Source organism: Osmerus eperlanus, chromosome 14 (genome assembly GCF_963692335.1).
Source record: "Osmerus eperlanus chromosome 14, fOsmEpe2.1, whole genome shotgun sequence".
NCBI classification, from domain to species: domain Eukaryota; kingdom Metazoa; phylum Chordata; class Actinopteri; order Osmeriformes; family Osmeridae; genus Osmerus; species Osmerus eperlanus.
Genome location: NC_085031.1, coordinates 11,050,291 through 11,070,152, shown reverse-complemented (window position 1 = coordinate 11,070,152; position 19,862 = coordinate 11,050,291). Strand labels below are relative to the sequence as shown.

The 19,862-nt window shown below is 44.3% G+C and overlaps 2 protein-coding genes across 8 annotated transcripts in view; one reads left to right on the top strand and one right to left on the bottom strand.

The window, feature by feature from the left end:
* The first annotated feature begins 152 nt into the window (after window positions 1–152).
* Window positions 153–19,862, top strand: part of usp53b (ubiquitin specific peptidase 53b) — a 29,691-nt gene continuing 9,981 nt past the window's right edge. Inside the window, exons 1-20 of one of the 7 annotated variants that reach the window (XR_009932127.1) lie at window positions 250–606; window positions 1,332–1,525; window positions 2,262–2,419; window positions 2,779–2,871; window positions 3,073–3,207; window positions 3,765–3,878; window positions 4,131–4,213; window positions 6,277–6,382; window positions 7,272–7,418; window positions 7,556–7,705; window positions 7,866–8,034; window positions 9,177–9,284; window positions 9,509–9,637; window positions 9,817–10,543; window positions 10,953–10,993; window positions 13,016–13,100; window positions 13,364–14,259; window positions 14,418–14,506; window positions 14,895–14,990; window positions 16,171–17,378. Coding sequence is in view for 5 of the 7 variants with exons in the window: in XM_062477635.1 (XP_062333619.1) it covers window positions 1,432–1,525; window positions 2,262–2,419; window positions 2,779–2,871; window positions 3,073–3,207; window positions 3,765–3,878; window positions 4,131–4,213; window positions 6,277–6,382; window positions 7,272–7,418; window positions 7,556–7,705; window positions 7,866–8,034; window positions 9,177–9,284; window positions 9,509–9,637; window positions 9,817–10,543; window positions 10,953–10,993; window positions 13,016–13,100; window positions 13,364–14,259; window positions 14,418–14,494 (3,312 nt within the window). In the remaining 2 variants the exon portion in view is untranslated. The other 6 variants (XM_062477635.1, XR_009932126.1, XM_062477637.1 and 3 more) reach the window with 6 other exon arrangements.
* fabp2 (fatty acid binding protein 2, intestinal) lies at window positions 17,150–18,667 on the bottom strand. The gene is made up of 4 exons (XM_062477647.1): window positions 18,519–18,667; window positions 18,061–18,233; window positions 17,531–17,638; window positions 17,150–17,425 (listed from the first exon to the last, which is right to left on the bottom strand). Exons 1-4 carry the CDS (start codon window positions 18,583–18,585, stop codon window positions 17,375–17,377), a joined length of 399 nt encoding a protein of 132 aa, XP_062333631.1. The 5' UTR covers window positions 18,586–18,667; the 3' UTR covers window positions 17,150–17,374.

Below are 19,862 nucleotides of genomic sequence, written 5' to 3'. Positions count from 1 at the left end.
ATTGCAGCATGTGCTGCAGGATTATGCAACACCGTGTGCATGTGACCGCTATTCCCATCCCAAAGGAACAATTACAATAGCTCTCTGCTGTGTCAAATGTTGTCGGTCCTGCTGAAGTATACACAAGCATGTTGTGCCATGCTGCCAGTTTCCTCGGGGATTGCGTTGCAGCAGTGCACACTAGGGGCGGAGTTTGACCTCCCAACTCTCGAAACATCACTAATCCGCTGCTGACATTCAGGTGGCAAAGACTAGCACACTGGTCCCGTTTATGTAATGATTTGCTGGATTTAACTGCAATCTTCTGCAGAACAACCCGACATCGTGGTCTACACTACTATAACGCAATACCTATTTGTAAGGACGCCTTCTGTACGGGCGCTGACGCTAATATTTTACTGTCATTTATAGTCATGCGGGCCCTATTTGACCACGGGGATGACCAACCATACACGCGCTCTGGTTAACACAGTGCACCGTCTGCATCATATCTGATTCCAAAAGATTTCGGGGACAGGACTCCACGACAGGTTGTATCTCATGTTAACAACTGGACTGCGAAAAATTGGAATTTTCTCCAGAGCAGTGACCATACGTCCGTACACGGTGAGTAGGTTGTGATTTTTGTTATGCTTATTCGTAGCGAAAATAAATTGTTTTCAAAACATGAGCAATGATGCGGTAAACCGGTGGTCTAATAACAAGACTAGCTCTCGCATGTGTCGGAACAGGTGGAGCCGCTATCGGTGTGTAGCTTTAGCCATCTGCTAGGCTACTCAGTCCATGTAAAGGAATCCTAAATAGCTAGCATACTGTATAGCTTTATGAGTGTGTCAGAATACTATAGGTTGGTTACATTGTATCATTACTAGTCACTCTTACGACCTACCTAGTTCGGGATACTGACGAGAAATTAAAAGTTGTCAAGGACGTCAGACTTGCCAACTAGTTTACATTCAGAAACATCAACTAAAGTCAAATCAAGTCACCCATCAGGCCTTACTTCATGCAGCCCTACCACTTGTGGGAAGAGTGATGAGTAGTGAGTGTTTACACTTCCATCCTATGGACTCAGATGACAACTAATAATTTTTATTTAAGGCGTTAAATATGATAAAGCGAAGTAATCGAAAATGAATCGGCATCAATCAAAAACGGATGTAAAACCCTACCGCTGTCACAAAACTTTGTATTATCTGAAACGATAGACATGCGGCTAATTCAAAAGAGGCAGCTTCACCTTTTCTTCCTAGTGTTATTATTCAGGCCACTTATTTTAACACTGGTGCAAGGGTGGCATGTTACTTCTCTCTTCCCCTCTCTCACTTTAGATTTAGACAGATTATCATTCGATGTTCAGTGGTGCGATTCCCAAGCTTCCCTATGGATGAGCCCTGAAACCTCAGGTGATCTTTTTGGGGATGTGTGGAGATGATATGGATGGCTCTCATGGCCAGACCACAGTACCAACTCTCTCCTCCCTGTATGTCCAGCTGCAGCAAGTCTCCCGCAATGGCTGCAGAAGGTAAGACTTAAAGCAGTATCTCCCTATTCTTTCTTCTTCTTACTTTGTCTTAATGTCATGATAGTTTGAAGCAATTCTGGATCATTTACGAGACATGTAGAAAGGAAGTGAACAGACTGGTAGTGGTGCTAAACTGTTTTACAGACAGTTTATGTATAGGTGTAGAATTAGAACAGCATATTATTCAGTTGAGCTTACATTGTCTTTTCCTGCAAACAGATACATTAATCAATGATGAGAAAATATAAGCAATAATTGCTTATTGAGCTTCTTAAATTCTTCTAGATAAGGTTCAGGTGTACAGCTTTTTCACAGAGCCAGAAAAAAATGAAGGGTTAAGGTTAGCCACTAAGAACTATGTCTCCTCGGGTCTTTTTTAGTTCACTATATAAGTGCTGCAAAGTGCCATATAAGCTAATGATGAAATACATGTGTATTATTAAATTCCTCAAATTGAATATAATTAATGTTTATGACCAGTATTAAAAACATTCCATGACCTCATTCTGTCTGCTAATCTTTGGCTGAAGTTATATTTGAAAGTATGCAATGTTTATTCTGTGTTACATCAGGAGAATAGCTTTATTCTCAAATTGTTGAAAAAGTTTTGTATCCTTTTAGAACAGCTCTGACTATGCAGGCTCAATGACATACTGTCACTCACAAGGGCAATGTAGCCACCATCGACTTTTTAATATAAAAAATATTCTTCCCCCCCCCCCATCTCTCTCACCAGGGACAGGCTCTAACTCGATGGCATGGGCAAAGCTCTTCAAGAAGTCTGGTGGTCTTGGGAAGTCCTACCAGCCTGGGAGCATGCTGTCTCTTGCCCTCACCAAGGGCTTGCTCAATGAACCAGGCCAGAACAGCTGCTTCCTCAACAGCGCTGTTCAGGTGGATGTTACAGGAGTTATTTTTATTCTTGATTGATATTGATTAGGCAATCTGAACAAAAGTTGCTGTCCCAGGGTAAAATAGGCTCTTAGATTTTAGGCTGTACATCACTCCAGCTCTTAATTTGGAGTGAATGAACTGTAATTTCCAATGCATCATTTGGTACTTCCCAGACATGACGCTAACAGACTGGTTGATGGCAGAGCCGCGTTGAGAGTTTTTTTCTCCTCTCACTTGGTCTGGGGATGTTTCAGATAATCAGACCCATCCCCCCTTCCCCCCCACCCCCCACAGCTTCGAGTGGGGAAATAAAAAATGGCAGACAAAATTAATTGTATGCTGCTGTTGTGCCTCTGTAGGTCCTCTGGCAGTTGGACATTTTCCGGAGGAGTTTGAGGCAGCTTCCTGGTCACTTTTGTCTGGGCGATGCCTGCATTTTCTGTGCTTTAAAGGTACCTTCAGTATACAAATCCAAACTTTATCTAAACCACTGGTTAACTCACTTCACAACGCACTGTGAGTTTACCTAACAAGAAACATTGAATCTCTCAATGTGTCATTTTCAATCTCTACCAGACTGTTCAGCCTACACACACCATAATATACACGATTGACAACGTAAACATTTTGACGTGTCTCCTTTCCCTTCTCAGAGTATATTTAGCCAGTTTCAGCAGAGCCGGGAGCGAGCGCTGCCCTCTGACACACTCCGACACGCTCTGGCAGAGACCTTTAAGGACGAGCAGCGCTTCCAACTGGGCCTCATGGACGACGCTGCTGAATGTTTTGTATGTTTCCTTCCAGTCCTTTCCTTTGTGTAACTCATCTGATTTCAGTTGCACATACCATTGTTATTTCTGTCAGAAAGCATCCCCCCTGTATAGAGTGAAATGATATGTAAAACTATCATCAAAGGACTAAAAGTACATTCCCCCTTTTACAATTATTATAATTTGCTGATGGAAAATAAAAACGTTTGCCCGGTTTTGAAGTTTCCCGTTTTCAAGCGGTCCTTGAATGGGAATTGGATTGCCATTGTAGCTGCTGTGCTAGTGCCGTCCGTTTGACATACTTGTTTGTTGGGCTGTGGACATGGAAGCAGGGGTCAAAGGGTATTTCAGTTAAGGTTATTTCCAGCTGAAAGGTATCTGTGACCAGAGTCAACAAAAGCAACACACCACCACCACCCTGTATGTGGTTTTGGTAGCACTTATGACAACGAAGAATGGTATAACCATATGGGAATATCTATGTAATAATGTTAAATCATTTCAGCTCTCCATTGCATTGGCACAAATATCTACACTGTATGATATGTCTGACCGTTGTTTTTTTCACAAACAAGGAGAACATTCTAGAGCGGATTCACCAGCACATCGTGTCAGACACGGCCACGGAGGCCTGCACATCCAGGTCTTGTATCACTCATCAAAAGTTTGCCATGACGCTGTATGAACAGGTGAAGGAGTTTACCGTACCCACAGTTCCTTTGTATTATTACATTGTAAATATGACCCCAGCAGATACACAAACTTTATATCAAAATAGAAAATTTTGTATCTGGATACACACTTACTGAATGTATGGGCCAATCACCATTTTAAAAAGTGTTTATTCTGTTTAAGTCCTTTATCTTATCTCTAAATTATTGCATTTATTGCATCCTAATCAACCATTCAATAATTAGTTTTCATGGCCTCTGTGTCTGCAGTTTGTGTGCCGGAGCTGTGGGGCATCTTCAGACCCCCTGCCCTTCACAGAGTTGGTACACTACGTTTCTACTACTGCTCTATGGTGAGGACCACAAACCCACTCACCCCGAGCCTCAACTCTCCACCTTGCCTCCACAGTTCTCTCTCTCACACTCACACACACAGACACCCACACACACAGACACACACCCACACACACAGACACCCACACACACAGACACCCACACACTCTCTCTCTCAGACATTCATGTCTCAACATCTCTCAAAATGTCAAGCTTTGTTACTGCGCAGGGTTAGTGTAGTTACATTATATACGGTGGGTTTTGGATCAGTATGTATAAGCAGACAGCTTACAGACAAAATATATATTTGTTTGGTTTTGAATATATACAGTTAGGTCCATAAATATTTGGACATTGACACAATTTTCATCATTTTGGCTCTGTATACCACCACAATGGATTTGAAATGAAACAATCAAGATGTGCTTTAAGTGCAGACTTTCAGCTTTAATTTCAGGGTATTTACATCCAAATCAGGTGAACGGTGTAGGAATTACAACACATTTGATATGTGGCCCCCCCCTTTTTAAGGGACCAAAAGTAATTGGACAATTGGCTGCTCAGCTGTTCCATGGCCAGGTGTATGTTATTCCTTCATGGGAGTTTGTTATTTCATTGACAAGGAGCAGATAAAAGGTCTAGAGTTCATTTCAAGTATGATATTTGTGTTTGGAATCTGTTGCTGTCAACTCTCAATATGAAGTCCAAAGAGCTGTCACCATCAGTGAAGCAAGCCATCGTTAGGCTGAAAAATCAAAACAAACCTATCAGAGAGATAGCAAAAACATTAGGTGTGGCCAAATCAACTGTTTGGTACATTCTTAAAAAGAAAGAACGCACTGGTGAGCTCAGCAACACCAAAAGACCGGGAAGACCACGGAAAACAACTGTGGTGGATGACAGAAGAATTATTTCCCTGATGAAGAAAAACCCCTTCACAACAGTTGGCCAGATCAAGAACACTCTCCAGGAGGTAGGCGTATCTGTGTCAAAGTCAACAATTAAGAGAAGACTTCACCAGAGTAAATACAGAGGGTTCACCACAAGATGTAAACCATTGGTGAGTCTCAAAAACAGGAAGACCAGATTAGAGTTTGCCAAAAAACATCTAAAAGAGCCTGTACAGTTCTGGAACAACATCCTATGGACAGATGAGACCAAGATCAACTTGTACCAGAATGATGGGAAGAGAAGAGTATGGAGAAGGGAAGGAACTGCTCATGATCCAAAGCATACCACCTCATCAGTGAAGCATGGTGGAGGTAGTGTTATGGCGTGGGCATGTATGGCTGCCAATGGAACTGGTTCCCTTGTATTTATCGATGATGTGACTGCTGACAAAAGCAGTAGGATGAATTCTGAAGTGTTTCGGGCAATATTATCTGCTCAGATTCAGCCAAATGCTTCAGAACTCATAGGACGGCGCTTCACAGAGCAGATGGACAATGACCCGAAGCATACTGCGAAAGCAACCAAAGAGTTTTTTAAGGCAAAGAAGTGGAATGTTCTGCAATGGCCAAGTCAATCACCTGACCTAAATCCAATTGAGCATGCATTTCACTTGCTAAAGACAAAACTGAAGGGAAAATGCCCCAAGAACAAGCAGGAACTGAAGACAGTTGCAGTGGAGGCCTGGCAGAGCATCACCAGGGACGAAACCCAGCGTCTGGTGATGTCTATGGGTTCCAGACTTCAGGCTGTCATTGACTGCAAAGGATTTGCAACCAAGTATTAAAAGTGACAATTAGATTTATGATTATGTTAGTTTGTCCAATTATTTTTGGTCCCTTAAAAAGGGGGGGGCTACATATAAAATGTGTTGTAATTCCTACACCGTTCACCTGATTTGGATGTAAATACCCTGAAATTAAAGCTGAAAGTCTGCACTTAAAGCACATCTTGATTGTTTCATTTCAAATCCATTGTGGTGGTATACAGAGCCAAAATGATGAAAATTGTGTCAATGTCCAAATATTTATGGACCTAACTGTATCTTCCTGAAATCTACACATAGTGATTGACCTTATTGTGATGAGACACATCTTCATGTCTCTAACCCCCATTCCTCCCCTCCCTGTCCCAGCCAACAGGTGGAGCGAGTGTTGGGAAAGAACGACCGGCTCAGGACAGACATGTTTGGGGAGTTGCTGCAGGCAGCAAACACCATCGGGGACCTCCGCAGCTGCCCGGTAGGTCCTTCCTGTCGACCTACGTCCTACCCAGCACAGAGAGAGATGTCCTGTCTGTGTGGTTTCAACAGCCCATTAGTACCGGGCTGTCATACAAACAAGGTATGGCCGTGGTGAAGAAGAGGCTGTTACAGGCTATAATGAAACTGCAGTTGCGGGGTGGATTTGCCAAACCTTGGTTCCGAAGTTAGGCAGGAAAAAATACACGAGCACAGCAACTGACTGAAGGCTGAATGTTTCATTCAAACCTGCAGAGGATTTTTACTTCACATACTGTCTTGTCTTCCTCTCTCTTGCTGTCTCTCCCTGTTTGTCTCTCTCTCTGCCTCACTTTCTCTCTATCTGTTTCTCTCTCTGTCTCTCTCCCCCCCCCCGCCGCAACTTTGCTGTGACATTGCACTCCAACCACCAGGGAGGAGGAGGTGGGGGGGCTGCCAGACTAGTGTTGGGTTATAAATAGCACGTGGGGCTTATCCACCGTTGGTCTCTCATCTGTATTGGCTGCTGTCTACCACTTTGGTGTGCGTCAGCCTGTTGTAAGTGCTTTGTTCGCTTAACCCTTTATATGTACTGATGTCGGATAAAGCAAATCATGCAGGCAAGCTCACCGGAGCAATGCACTCTTTCCTCCCCAGTTATCTGAGAGGCAGTCGCACTCATGAATCAGAATGCACTGTAGAAGCTAACGGGTGCTGGATTGAGTTTGTGTTATCAGTCTCATACAGACAGTTGTAGGTCAAACGTGATTATGTGATTAAAACGTCTGGTGTGGGTTTTTCTTTATGTCAAATACTAATTAGAACGAAACAGTGGATTTATCGACAACACATAGATTGCTCCGATCAATCCTCCCCGTGGTATACTGACTTTCTGTGTCCTTGCCATGCAGAGCAACTGTGGGCAGAGCATCAAGATTCGCCGCGTTCTCATGAACTGCCCGGAGATAGTCACCATTGGCTTTGTGTGGGACGCGGAACAGTCCGACCTGACGGAGGACGTGGTCAGGTCGCTGGGTCCTTGCCTCAAGCTCTCTGGGGTAAGACCACAGAAATACAGACTCCCTTCAGAAGTGCTTGAAAAGCATTCCAGATTCGTTCCAGATTTTTATCATATAATTTTCTTTTATATATGTGCATTTACATATATACCTTGTGATGTTTTTCTGTGCACCAGCTTTTTAACCGGGTGACTGATGAGAATGCCAAAAAGAGTGAGCTACACCTGGTGGGAATGATATGTTACTCCAGCAAACATTACTCTGCGTTTGCTTACCACACCAAGTCCTCCAAATGGATCTTCTTTGACGATGCCACGGTGAAGGAGGTGAGGGACTATGCATTACGCTGTGGTCTGCGTTGACGAGGACTCCACTGTACTGCCAGTCGTTTTCGGCTCTTGTACTGTGGGGTTTTGTGTAGGCCGCTTGATGTCTGGTGTTCTCAAATGGTTCACTGATGGTTCCTCTGACATTCTGCGCTTTCAGATTGGTTCCAAGTGGAAGGACGTGGCCTCGAAGTGTATCCGGGGACATTTCCAGCCCCTCCTCCTGTTCTATGCCAACCCAGAGGGGAGTCCTGTCTCAAGCGAGGACGCACCCCGTCAGACCACCATCTGCTCCCGTTACAAAGCCCGGGTCAATGGGGAGGTCAAAGGTGCGTAGGTCTGGGAAGAGTCATGGCTTGGGCTTAGGATGGTGTGAGTGCTTTTTAAAACCGCTCCCCATGGCCAAAGCACGGGATTGTCCATCCTGGTGTGCAGAGTTGAACTTGAACATGAGGTCGATGTTTCTGCTGCGGACAGATTACCACCCACCCACGCCTGCCTGCCTGCCTGCCCCCGTCCTTCCCTAATCCCTCGTGGTGGGGCCGAGCGAGCCTGCCCGTGCTACGCAGCTTTCACTCGCTCTCTCTCTCGCTCCCGGACACGGTCCCATGTTTGTCTCTCCGTCCACTGTTGATGGCACCTCGCTCGTTCCAATGAGTCGCTTTGTTGTAGTGTTGCGTTCCGGTACCTTCGTTGGCATGGGATCTGACTGTTATCCTCATGCCGGCAAGCGTAAGTAATTGTACAGGAGGACAGAACATAATTGGACTGGCATCTGGCATTGTTTCAGAGTGTAGTGTTGTTCAGAGGTGGTACTTGTGGCTGTTTTATAAGTGTTTGGAATGAAATGTGTGTGTGAATCCTATAGTTTGATTGGTTAGGCTGATCTGAATGGTCTCAGATTCAGTTTACCAGACCGTACATGTCTTTTATTGTTTTTGTTTGACGAAAGATTTCTCGCTGAAGAGATTTCTATTTTAGAAATTGTGTGTTAGAAGTGGGCTCTGTTGAAGAGTGCTTCACCACAACATTTGACTCATTAGACTCATGCAGGCCTAGTTGCAGCTATGATTCTTAATCTGTTTTTACATGTCACTGTTGGTGGAAATGGAGAGATTAATCAATGTCACTTGAAGGACTTTTCAAAGTAGTTTCCATGGTAATGTTGTAACAGTACAGTCAGTACTGCTCAAAGGCTTGTAATTTGATAGAATTAGCAGCAATGCTGTTCACATAATCTTGCATCACAGGTCGGTTGAGGATATACTCCTCGTTGGTCAGGTGTGATATGAAGAAAGGTTTAAGGTTAGATATCCTTAGTGTAAACTGCATTTATACCCACACCCATGCACCTCTGTTTCAGAGATATGTTCTCTGGAGGCCTGATTGCTTACGTTTTGCAAACTTGTGTGTCCTGAAACCCATATTATTTACACTACTTTGACAGCCGGCATTGTGTTGTAATGTTCAGTAGGGTCAAAGAAGATGGATGCAGCCAGAGAGAATGCAGGGCCGCTTCGCTCCAACCAAGGGACCCACAACCACCAGCTACTACCTTCCACCTCAGGAGTCAACAGAGGTGCGTTCAAGACTGCTTAGCGTTCAACCTCTTGTCTCTGAGGGCATTTGGTTGTGCAACGAGGTATAAAAGTAATCCTGAGTAAACAAAGCCAATGTCGGTTCATATGACTGAACACAAAAGATTTCAGGGCATTTGTGACTTTAAGTCTAATTTGTCTGAACACTTGGGTGAACTTGGCCTCCCCATCCCATACTACATTTAGATGTTTTCTTCTTCTTCAGTAAAAGGCCCTCTGGGCAGTCCGAACAGCTACCGGGAGCCTTTCAGAGAGAATTCCCAGAGAGTGGTCGGTGGGTCTAAAAAGGAGAGTGAACGAGGGCATAGAAGAGAAGAGCCGACCCCACCCAAAGGTACAGTATTGGGGCTGATACTCATGATCCACTTACATGCAAACCAACATTGTTGCCTGCACAAATCCTTTCTGATATGCATTTTTTAAGCGGAAGAGTCTTTGAATTTGTACATAGTTCATTTAGAGGTGCCTCTGTTGAGTGTATTAAACTTTTATTTGATGCCACGTGCTGTTTAGACATGGCGTATGCTAGGTCCTCGTCGTCTCCAGAGAGCGGGCCAAGGCAGCACGCCGACCAGCGGCACAAGGGAAGCTCCCGCTTGGAGAAGTCTCCGTGTCACGCCAGCAGGGAATCTAAGGAGCCACGCTCGCAGTCCGGCGCCCCCAGCTGCCACGACCAGGACGGCGGGCAGGAATCCTGGGAAAAAGGCGGGAGCTTGGGCCGCAGCAAACCCAAACCGTCCTGGAGACCGGTCCGGGAGGTGCTGAACGTCGACAGTGTGCTGAGTGAACTCGAACGGCGACAACAACAGCAGCAGCAACAACAACAACAACAGCAACAACAACAACAGCTACAACAACATAGCAGCCCCCGGCGCAGCAAGTCCTCTGGCCAGGAAAGGGGGCACGCGGAACAAGACCGGGAGCGAGAGAGGGAGCGGGCGAGGAACAGGGAGGAGCGGAAGCAGAAATGCCTGATGACCATCTACGAGGACGAGCAGCGTCTGGAGACGGAGAGCCACAGCTCGCTGGAGTCTGAGAGCCGGGGCCGGGACAGCCAGGGGCCCGGGAGAGCCCGGCCCAAGGGGCTGCTGCGCAGTGACACCTGGACCATCCAGAGGACCGAGTCAGGCTATGAGAGCAGCGACCGGCTGAGCAGCGGCTCCACCAACCCAGACTCCCCCGGCATGGACGGCTTCACGGGGAAGGAGCAGAGGTTAACTCCGGAAGTGCCGGCGCAGAGGTGAGCCGTGACCAGGCGGGTTTTTTTCGTTCGTGAGTGGCAAAGTGATGGCCGAGTGGGCAAAGGGGGATACCAAATGGGTTTGTTTGTCGTATTGTGCACTGATGTGTGTGTGTGTGTGTGTCTATGGCTTATTGAGTTATAGCACTGAGCTGTGCAGGGGGGGGGGGGGGGGTTGGTGAAATCAATAGCCTACCAATTGTGGATATCTGGTTAATGATCAACTGGTGCAGTTTTGACTGAGCTTCTCTAACTCCTGGCTTTGTCATCAGACAAGGGCTACATGCCACCAACATTTTCATTATCACCATAACGGTTTTGTTGACCTTTGCACCACTTGATGTGATTGGCCGAGTGTGATTTCTGTGAGTTTTTGAACTGTCCTGTAACAAACAATTTCTTTTTTCAGCAAGGGTCAACTCCACCCAAATAGAGCGGAGTCAAAACCAGGTACATTTATACCTATATAATTAATACAGAAGGCAATGTAATTTGCCAAATCAGCATTTGAACTGTCTGAAAGTGATAGGTCATGCTGGATATCAAATTCTAATCAATTACTTGCCTCCTCTTCTCAGTTTCATCTGAAACAGAAAAATATATATTTTAAATAGAATAAGAAAATATAAAGAATACTAAATAATTGTTAAAAATAGATTCATATTGACACCACAATCCCCCCCCCCCCCCCCCCCTGTTAAAGTTTTGGGGCAAAACGTCTTTTAAAGAAGCAAAAGCTGATTCAGAACAGTTCATTTCTATCCCGACTAAACAGGCCACGATTACAGTCAAACAAACAGGGCCAAAGGCCCTTAAATGCCAGGGACCTCCGTCATGATTACACAGCTTGTCAAGTCATGCAAAACCAAACCCTCAAATCTCTCATCTCTAATCTGTGCTGTATTTCAGTCGTTAAGGAAGGATTTGTTTTACAATTTTGTGACGCAAACAAAAACAAAACTCTGGAAAGGTTTTAAAGAAATCAATAGAAATCACCAATTTATAATTTTTTTGTTTTTGAACGCTGGTTTTTGTGTCAAGGCTACACCTATTATGGCAGCACTAGCTATGTGTTGCATATACCCCCCCTCCCAATTTCACACAAAACAAAATGCAATAATGATTTACTACTTGTAACACGAGAAGTCAAGATCTTTTCCAAAGTGTGACCAGAGAAACTCTTTCGTAGATTGAGCTTCACTACCTTCTGAAAGGGTTCAGTGCTCAACTCCGGGTCACACTCACTTTCAGTTAAACAATGGATTCAAACAATCCATCTGTCCCAACTATCCCAACTGCCATATTCCATTTGAAAAGCTTTTCTTGTGGAATTTCTATGACATTTCTGTGGTGATTGGAAATGATCACCTGCTCAGCGGAGAGGTAGATAGGTAGGATAGGGTTTTAGGGACGGGGGGACTATAGGTATTATTGGATGGATCTGAGTAATCAGTCTGTAGTTGAAGAGATGTAGATGGTGTATTATGAGGGCTGATTTACAGCTGGTCTGTGGGGTTGTCTATTCGACCTGTTCTGATTTAACCTGTTCACCCATTAAGCTGCGTACATTCCTTAATCTGGTGTTAATCCTGAGATGGACGCAAAAAATGCTTGTTCAGATATCACAGCTGGACTTCAATGCTGTTTGTCATTGTTGTGAGTGCGCCATGTTATATAATCCCCCCCCCTCTCTCTCCACTCCCCTTCACAGTGTATTAGTCAGGACTTTGTGAATATAGAACCAGAAGATCCAAGTCTCTCTCACTTGCAGCTTTTATCCTTGCATGGACCTCTAGGTCAGCAGGAAAGGAAAAAAATAAACACATCTATTTTTAAAGGGCAGGAATTCGGCATGCATGCAAGCCCTCTTGCTGCATTTGCGGGTGCGCCACTGTCACCCATTGGTCCATCCGGCGGTGACGTCTCAGATCTGCTGAGATCAACACTGCCACCATCTTGTGGCCCTGGAAGGGAACTGCCCTCGCAGAGAGAGAGCGAGAGAGAGAGAGCGAGAGAGAGAGAGCGAGAGAGAGAGAGCGAGAGAGAGAGAGCGAGAGAGAGAGAGCGAGAGAGAGAGAGAGAGAGCGAGAGAGAGAGAGCGAGAGAGAGAGAGCGAGAGAGCGAGAGAGAGAGAGACAGAGAGAGTATAGGCCATCTCCCTGAACATAGGCCATGCTCACTCCACTTCAGTGTATTATTTTTTTTCATTCTTTTTAAACAAAAGATTAATATAGTAGTCAAATAGGTTTCTCGGAAACAAGAATCTGGTTATTCCCACCCAACCTTTATCAGACAGATTCAGTGAAAGCCCTTTGTTGACAGTTCATTCATCATGTGTTTCATATCCATGTCTAAAAAAGAGGCTGTGTAAAAATGACACAAAAATACCCACTTTTGACTCAATGCTGTGAATTGGACTAAATGTACTGATTTGTTGCATTGTGATATGTGATGTGTGACTCTCCCGTTCAGGCAAACATCCTCTCAAATCTCAGGGAAAGAACTGTGATCACCAGGCTTCCCATTCACATCTCCTGAAATGCAGTCCAAGTTCACGGTAATACTGTCAGATTTAAGTCTCGCATGCATACTCAGATTCATATCATAGATGTATGAGCTCCAGCCATCCATCCTTACCTCATATATCATTTGAAAATGAAAGTGAATGCTCTCTCCATGAAATTGTATTTCCTATGTGCCTCTGGGGTGCTGATAGAATATGACAACCTGCTCTCAAAACGAGTCATTGTCTGTGTCCCTTAGGCCTTAAGTGTCCACAACTGTGTTACTAGTACATTCCAGACTTCTCTTACCCCACAGACGGAAACTGAGATCCAGTCAGAGCAGCTCCAGGAAGGGATGTGCTACAGAGAGAGACTCCGCCCCAATGGACGCCCGTTGCATCCAGCCTGACCAGTCAGAGGCGATCGTCCGAGGCCACCATGCCGACAGTCCCGCCCTCCGGCGCCTGGGGAAAACCAGTAGCTCAGAGTGGAACAGCTCCGACGACCTCGCCGGGAATCTATCGGAGCCGGAGGACAGGGATAGCGCCTACCGCTCCAGCAACAGCGAAACCGTCTCCTCCGAGGCCCCCTGTGGCCGCTTGGCCCTCCCCCTGCCCTCACACCCTGGTGCTGACCCGGGAGAACCCTCTCAACCGACCAGTCATCGCCCGCTGATCACTGCCGCAGCGCCGCCACCGTCCCACTTCAAACCCAGCCAACGAGGCCCTCTGCACGCGGGAGAGACCAACCGCCACTGCTTTAGACCCCGTCTGCTCCAGGAGCCGTCCCAGACCAGCCCGCGACCCAGCGTCCGACCCTCCGCCGCCCACGCCAGCCCCCACCGCCGGCCCGACCCCGGAGGTCAGAGGCCGTCCTCAGACGCCAGCGGCTCCAAGTCATGCTCTGACCCGGAAAGGAGTAACCAGTCATCGGGTGAGAGCGAGGAAAGGGCCCCAGGCAGTGGTAGGCCCAGAGCTGGGGGCGTTGACCAGGTGACTCAGGCCCAGGAGGTTTCCCTGACCACGTACTTCAGTGTGGATAACTGTATGACAGACACCTATAGACTCAAGTACCACCACCAGCGGCCCCTGCTCCTCTCCGCCACCATGCCCCGGCAGGGGGTCCCGGCCATGGAGCACAGAGACCCTGGCCACACCCTTTCCATGGACACACACTCCTCACTAGACACGCCTAAAAGCAGGCCTGATACAAGTAAGCTTAAACAAGAGCATCATTGAAAAAATACTGACAAGCTTTGTCTGAATATGTGTCACTGTCTTTCATGTTGTTTTGTTTTTAAGGTCAATTCTGGCGACATGTTACATTTTTGATGTATTATTTTTCTGTTTTGTCGTATTTCTTATTTCCAGGCCATAGTAGCAATAAGCCCACAGCAAAGTGGAATCCAGTGTCTGCCAAAGGACTGGATGAGCGAGGTTATTTGTGATGGTATTAACTGGTGAGTACCATATAGACTAGATGTATACTCTACAACACTGTCTCTGTTCTCACAGGAACCTTTATGATCGTTTGGCTTACGTACCACATCCTTCTATGCATACTAGAGCTCAACTTGCTCGATACTTGTCAATGCAAGCGATGGAACTCCATCATTAAAACGCATCATCGGTACTCTCGTAAATTGTAGTATGTATTCAGTGAACAGCATAATCGGTTGTCCTGTCCATACATGGAAGGTTTGTGATCTGGGGGAAACTTGAACAGGATGTAGTCTACAGCACTTTTAAAAACACTTTTGGAATATGCTCAAGTTGGTTGGTTAGCCCGGATGCTGTTTCCCAATGCTTTTAGATACATTTTTGGCATGTTCATGCCTTTTTGGACAGTGAAAGGATGACATAAATAGTAAAGGCAGGGTGAGAGAGGGGATGGCATGCAGAGAATGGCCCGGGCCGGATTTGAACCGGGATGGCATTTAACTGGTGAGCCACCAGTTTCTTAATATTTATCCCAAAATGTAAAATTTTTGCAGAATTCGTAGTTGTCTTCTGCAAGTTGTCTAAAGAAAGCACTGCGTCAGTGCACCAAATTTGTCCAACAAGTAGACAACTATGATGGTTTTTGCAAATTTGCATGAGTACTTCCAAAATGTAATACTAGTTACTTTTGTTGTGTGTAGTATTAGCATGAGCATGGGATATCTGACATTGTTTCCTAGCAACCACCACGTTCAAATGTTTTCCCAATCAGAGTTAGTACAAAGACATGCACAACTTCTTGGGCCAGTCAATAAATACTCCTATTTCTGAACTTTGATAAGAATGTGTTGGTCTTTTAAGTCTCAAAGTATCTGTGCCACATTTACCATTCCAGGCAACTCACCCAAAACCAGTTACACGATATTCTAGATGTTTTTTCATGGTATTTTACTGATGTAACCTTGTGACTAGACAAGACAGAACACACATACTGCTGACCTTCATTCTGCATGTACCTCCATAGACCATGTTTGGCTGTACAATATTTAGCATCGCTCCTGTCGTGTCCCTCCTGTAGAACGAGGGCTGTGCTGCTGCTTCACCTGTAGATGGCCCTGTGTCCATATATTTAGCCCTCTGTCATTAGGAAATGACTGGGAAATATCTACGTCTCAGATTAGTCAAGCATAGTAAAATGGCTGTGACCATTTAGGCAGGTGCGAAAGACGAAAGAATATTAGACAATAAATTACAATAACTAGTCTGGTTAAGTGTAAACAAGCTAAAAATGGTATACTCTAACCTTAAAACTAGTCTGGCTCACTGGTGTTGAATGCCGAGGTGGTAAAACGAAAGACTTGGAAGTTGAAGAAACACTCCAAAACCATATTTATTCTAGTTACAGAACATAATTTGTAACACTAGCTGTAGTGGAAGATGACTCGTGTACAAACGTGTACAGGATCCAATCTAAGGTTGTTTCCATGTGCCCCTCTCTAAACGGACGCAACATGTTTCAAAAACTTGCAATCCATGTAGGCTCCTCTACAGCATTGATACATTTCCTCCAAAACATCAAACTAATCTAACCCATAACAAGGTCATCTTTCTGTTAGTAGTGCGCAACATGTATAATAAAGTGCAAAGACATTCTTTTTCTTTTCTTTTTTTTGATCGAAAACAGTCTGAGCTTCCGACTTCAGTTCATGGGGTTGCTGGTGTGGTTCAGCTGTTGTGATGCCGATCATCACCCGTCACATGCTGCCTGGGCTTCACTCTAGAACACTTCGCTTTTTTTTTATTAGCTTCATTTTCCATGTATTATACTGTCAAGTACATGTTTCTGTAAATGTTTGAAAAAGAATGCAAATGTTTCCACTGGCTTTATAATTTAGAATGTAATTTGTACATACAGTATATACTGTATATATCTATAAATTGTTTTAACAGGAGTGCCTTTGCATCTTTACCATGACAGAATTGAACTGGATTGACTGCACTCTAATAGAACAACAACTGGGGGTCTTGCGCTTTAATAAGGTTGACCTGACACCATTGTCGTTTACGATATTCCGTGTGAGTGTGTGTGTGTGGGTGCGCACAGCAGTGTTGCCACTGAGTTTGAGAACACTTGGCGGTCGGCTGTCAATGACATCGTCCGTCTTGTGTCCACTTTAGAATGAGATCAGTGTGTCCTGAAAGTCATCGCTTTTATATTACAGCTTTAATTAGATATGTCAGAGGATTGTAAAGCATCTGGCCAAACCTTACGCCCCACACTAAAATACAATTAAATAATTTTATACATTAGCTAGCATCTATGTACAATTAGTAAAGGTAATGCCCCATAAAGCCTCAATGTTGTTGATCATTTACAGTGGGGATCTATAGGAGAGAAACATGTACAGTGACTAACTGTGTAACACTTTATATTTTTGGAGATGCCTATATATTTATTTCTATTTATTGTTTTAATAAACTGTACATGCTATCACCAAATAATCCTGTTTTGTGTATCTCTTGACTTTTACACTTGGATAGTTTTTCTTGCAGAGTACTTGGTCAACTGCATACAGAGGGGGTTACAGTTATTGATTTTGTAATGATTATGGCATTTGTGAATAGATTTTGTGACAGCAAAGAAATGGACTCAACACCTGACAATGGGTTTACTGTTTTAAAAATGTAATATAAAAAAGGTGCGTTTTTCCTTCAAAACGTGTACAGATGTTCAAGTTGGTTAATGAAAGGAAATCTGGTCTGATGTTGTCTGCGACTGTGGATAGCGATGTGAAACATGCTTAAAATCCTTGTTCAGCCATCTGTATTGAAACATTTGACAAATTGTACAGTATCTTGACACATCCGTCCATGCTGACTCTTGACCTCTAGCCCCTCTTGAAAAACCTCTTGGCATCCACGCCCTCGTAGTTGAAGCTCTGATTGAAGAAGAGAGATTTTATTCATGCTATCTCATAATGCTTCTGATGCTGGCATCATGGATGTACAGTAAGAGGCTTGTGTTTGAATAGACTGTAACCCACCTGTACAAGTTCATCATTAGTGATGACCCTGGTTGTTGTCAGTGTCTTGCCGTTGTCCTTCCTGGTGAAAACCCCTTTCAGCATGTCTCCCTCCATGACCCATGAACCCTGAAAGGTCAAAGTGGTCATGAAACATGACAAATAAACTTGAGCCAAATTGGTTTAACTACTGTATTTCTTTATTGCCTGTACTAAAGACTTGTGAGGTAGTGTAATTTTGTTGCAAACAATTGATTTGGTAATGGGGTGATGGTGGACTAAATACAGAGGAAATTGACCACTCACAGATAATAATGCTTTCCTTGTGCACATTGCACATATTTACAAATAATATGTGGATATCAAACTAACCTGTGAATATACATACAGTCCATAGACTTTACTCTGCTAAACATTTCCAAGGGCACACTCTCTACTGCTAGTATTGAACTTCTGAAAATGTGGCATCGTCATACTCAACGTGTGTTGAAATACTGTATGTCCTAAACAGTGAGGTCCCTCTATTGAGCATAATGTCATACGTCACTTACCGACAGCTCTGTTCCATCTGCAAGGCTGTATTCAAAGGTCACCCCCAGGGTAAAGTCTATCTCCACCGTACGAAAGGCACTGCTCTCCTTCACGTGAAACTTGTCTCCTGTCTGCTCGATGATGATCTTGAGGTTGTCGTGAGCGGCTAGCTTTCTCTTCACCATGTTGATACCTGCGAGCAGGAATACAGTCAACATTTCCAATGCCTCCCGTTAAAATCATTCAGTAGGTCAGTTTAGCAGGTTTGGCCTAGTCTAGCATGAGCAGCGCACTCAGTTGGGAAAGTGTTTGAAAATGTTGTCCACACAGGGTGTTGACGCTGAATAAACTTGTAGGCCTGTTTGAAAAAGCAATACCAAGTAGATTCATGAAAAAGACATAAATCACACTAAAGATTGCCATAAATCACACACTGCATGCTGACCTTCTTAGTTACAAAAATAAATCATTTTCTTACCCATTTGTTCCATGAACTTTTCATAGTTGTCATTGCGGTCTACTTTCCAAGTTGCGTTGAAGGCCATGATTGCTGGGTGAGGTGAACGACTGCACGCTTGAAGGAGTGACTTGTCTCAGTCTGGACCTGGCCTTTTAAAGTGTGGCGCAGGTTAGCTCACCCCCTTATCTCTCCTGATATCTGTACAGTATGCTGATGTGGCTGTTTAAAGCTCACAGGATACATGTTCCTCAAGGCTACATCCCATACAATAGTCTGCTGCACTCACAAACACATCCCCACGCAACCATTTGGCTGCAGATAAATGAAATAATTTGAGTAATTGAAATACCTTACTTCATAACTGTTGTTTTGCAAAGAGACAAGTAAAAGAGCAGATGTCAAGTTTCCTGAGAAATTTGTGGTTAAAGAGCAATGCCAGTTTACACAGGGTGGGTCTCTGATTCCTTTGTGCATGTTCTCTTAGGAAAGTGGGTGATAGGCTACACTTCCCTTGTCTAAACCTAGCCTGTATTCCATGCAGTATTTACTGGGGTACAAACTGTTGTCCTCTGAGAGAACCCAGAAGCCCTTTGTTGAGGAAATCCAGGGGATGCACATCCTTTTATTCAAATTCTTTAGTATTTCACACATACTTGTTTTTGATTACATATGAATGCAATAATAACCAGGATCACAGGGCACATTGTGTTTGTGTGGGGGGGTGCAGAAACGCCACACGGATGTATGAAGTCAATGCAGATAAGTTGAAGAACTATAACTTATTTTTAATTGCAATGAACAATCCCAAGCACCACATGTATTATACTGTCATCTTCGTCTGGTCTTTAACATACAGTAAAAGGTCCAAAAGTCAGAGACCACTTGTCAAGATACGTCTTTTTTGTTTCAAATGTAATACTAAACTTATCCCCTCAACAATTTGAGTTCACGGTTCAATCAAATTGAAACAAATGTCAAAATATTTTAGTATTTCGTACATCTCTTTTTGGTTAAATGACAGCATGCACTCAAGCTGGCAAGGACTCTGCAGATTTGTGCAAAGACCGCTCCTTCCAAAGAGCTTGATCTTTCTCAGTCCTCAGCTCCCTAAATGTTCAATTGGGCCTTGTGCATGTAGTGCTATCTTGTCATTGTTATTTTAAGGTTTAACCTAAATGTTTCTTTACAGGACATCCAGGAGCTTTTGCAGCAACTCCAGACATGACCTTCAGCATTCTCTCTATCTTATCTGTGTGTAGGACTGTAAAAATCTCTGGATAAGTGGGGGCACTGAATGGGTGTGGGTCAGATTACACATCTTTGACTTTGACTCTTAATTTTGCATCTGTTTTAGATTGAATA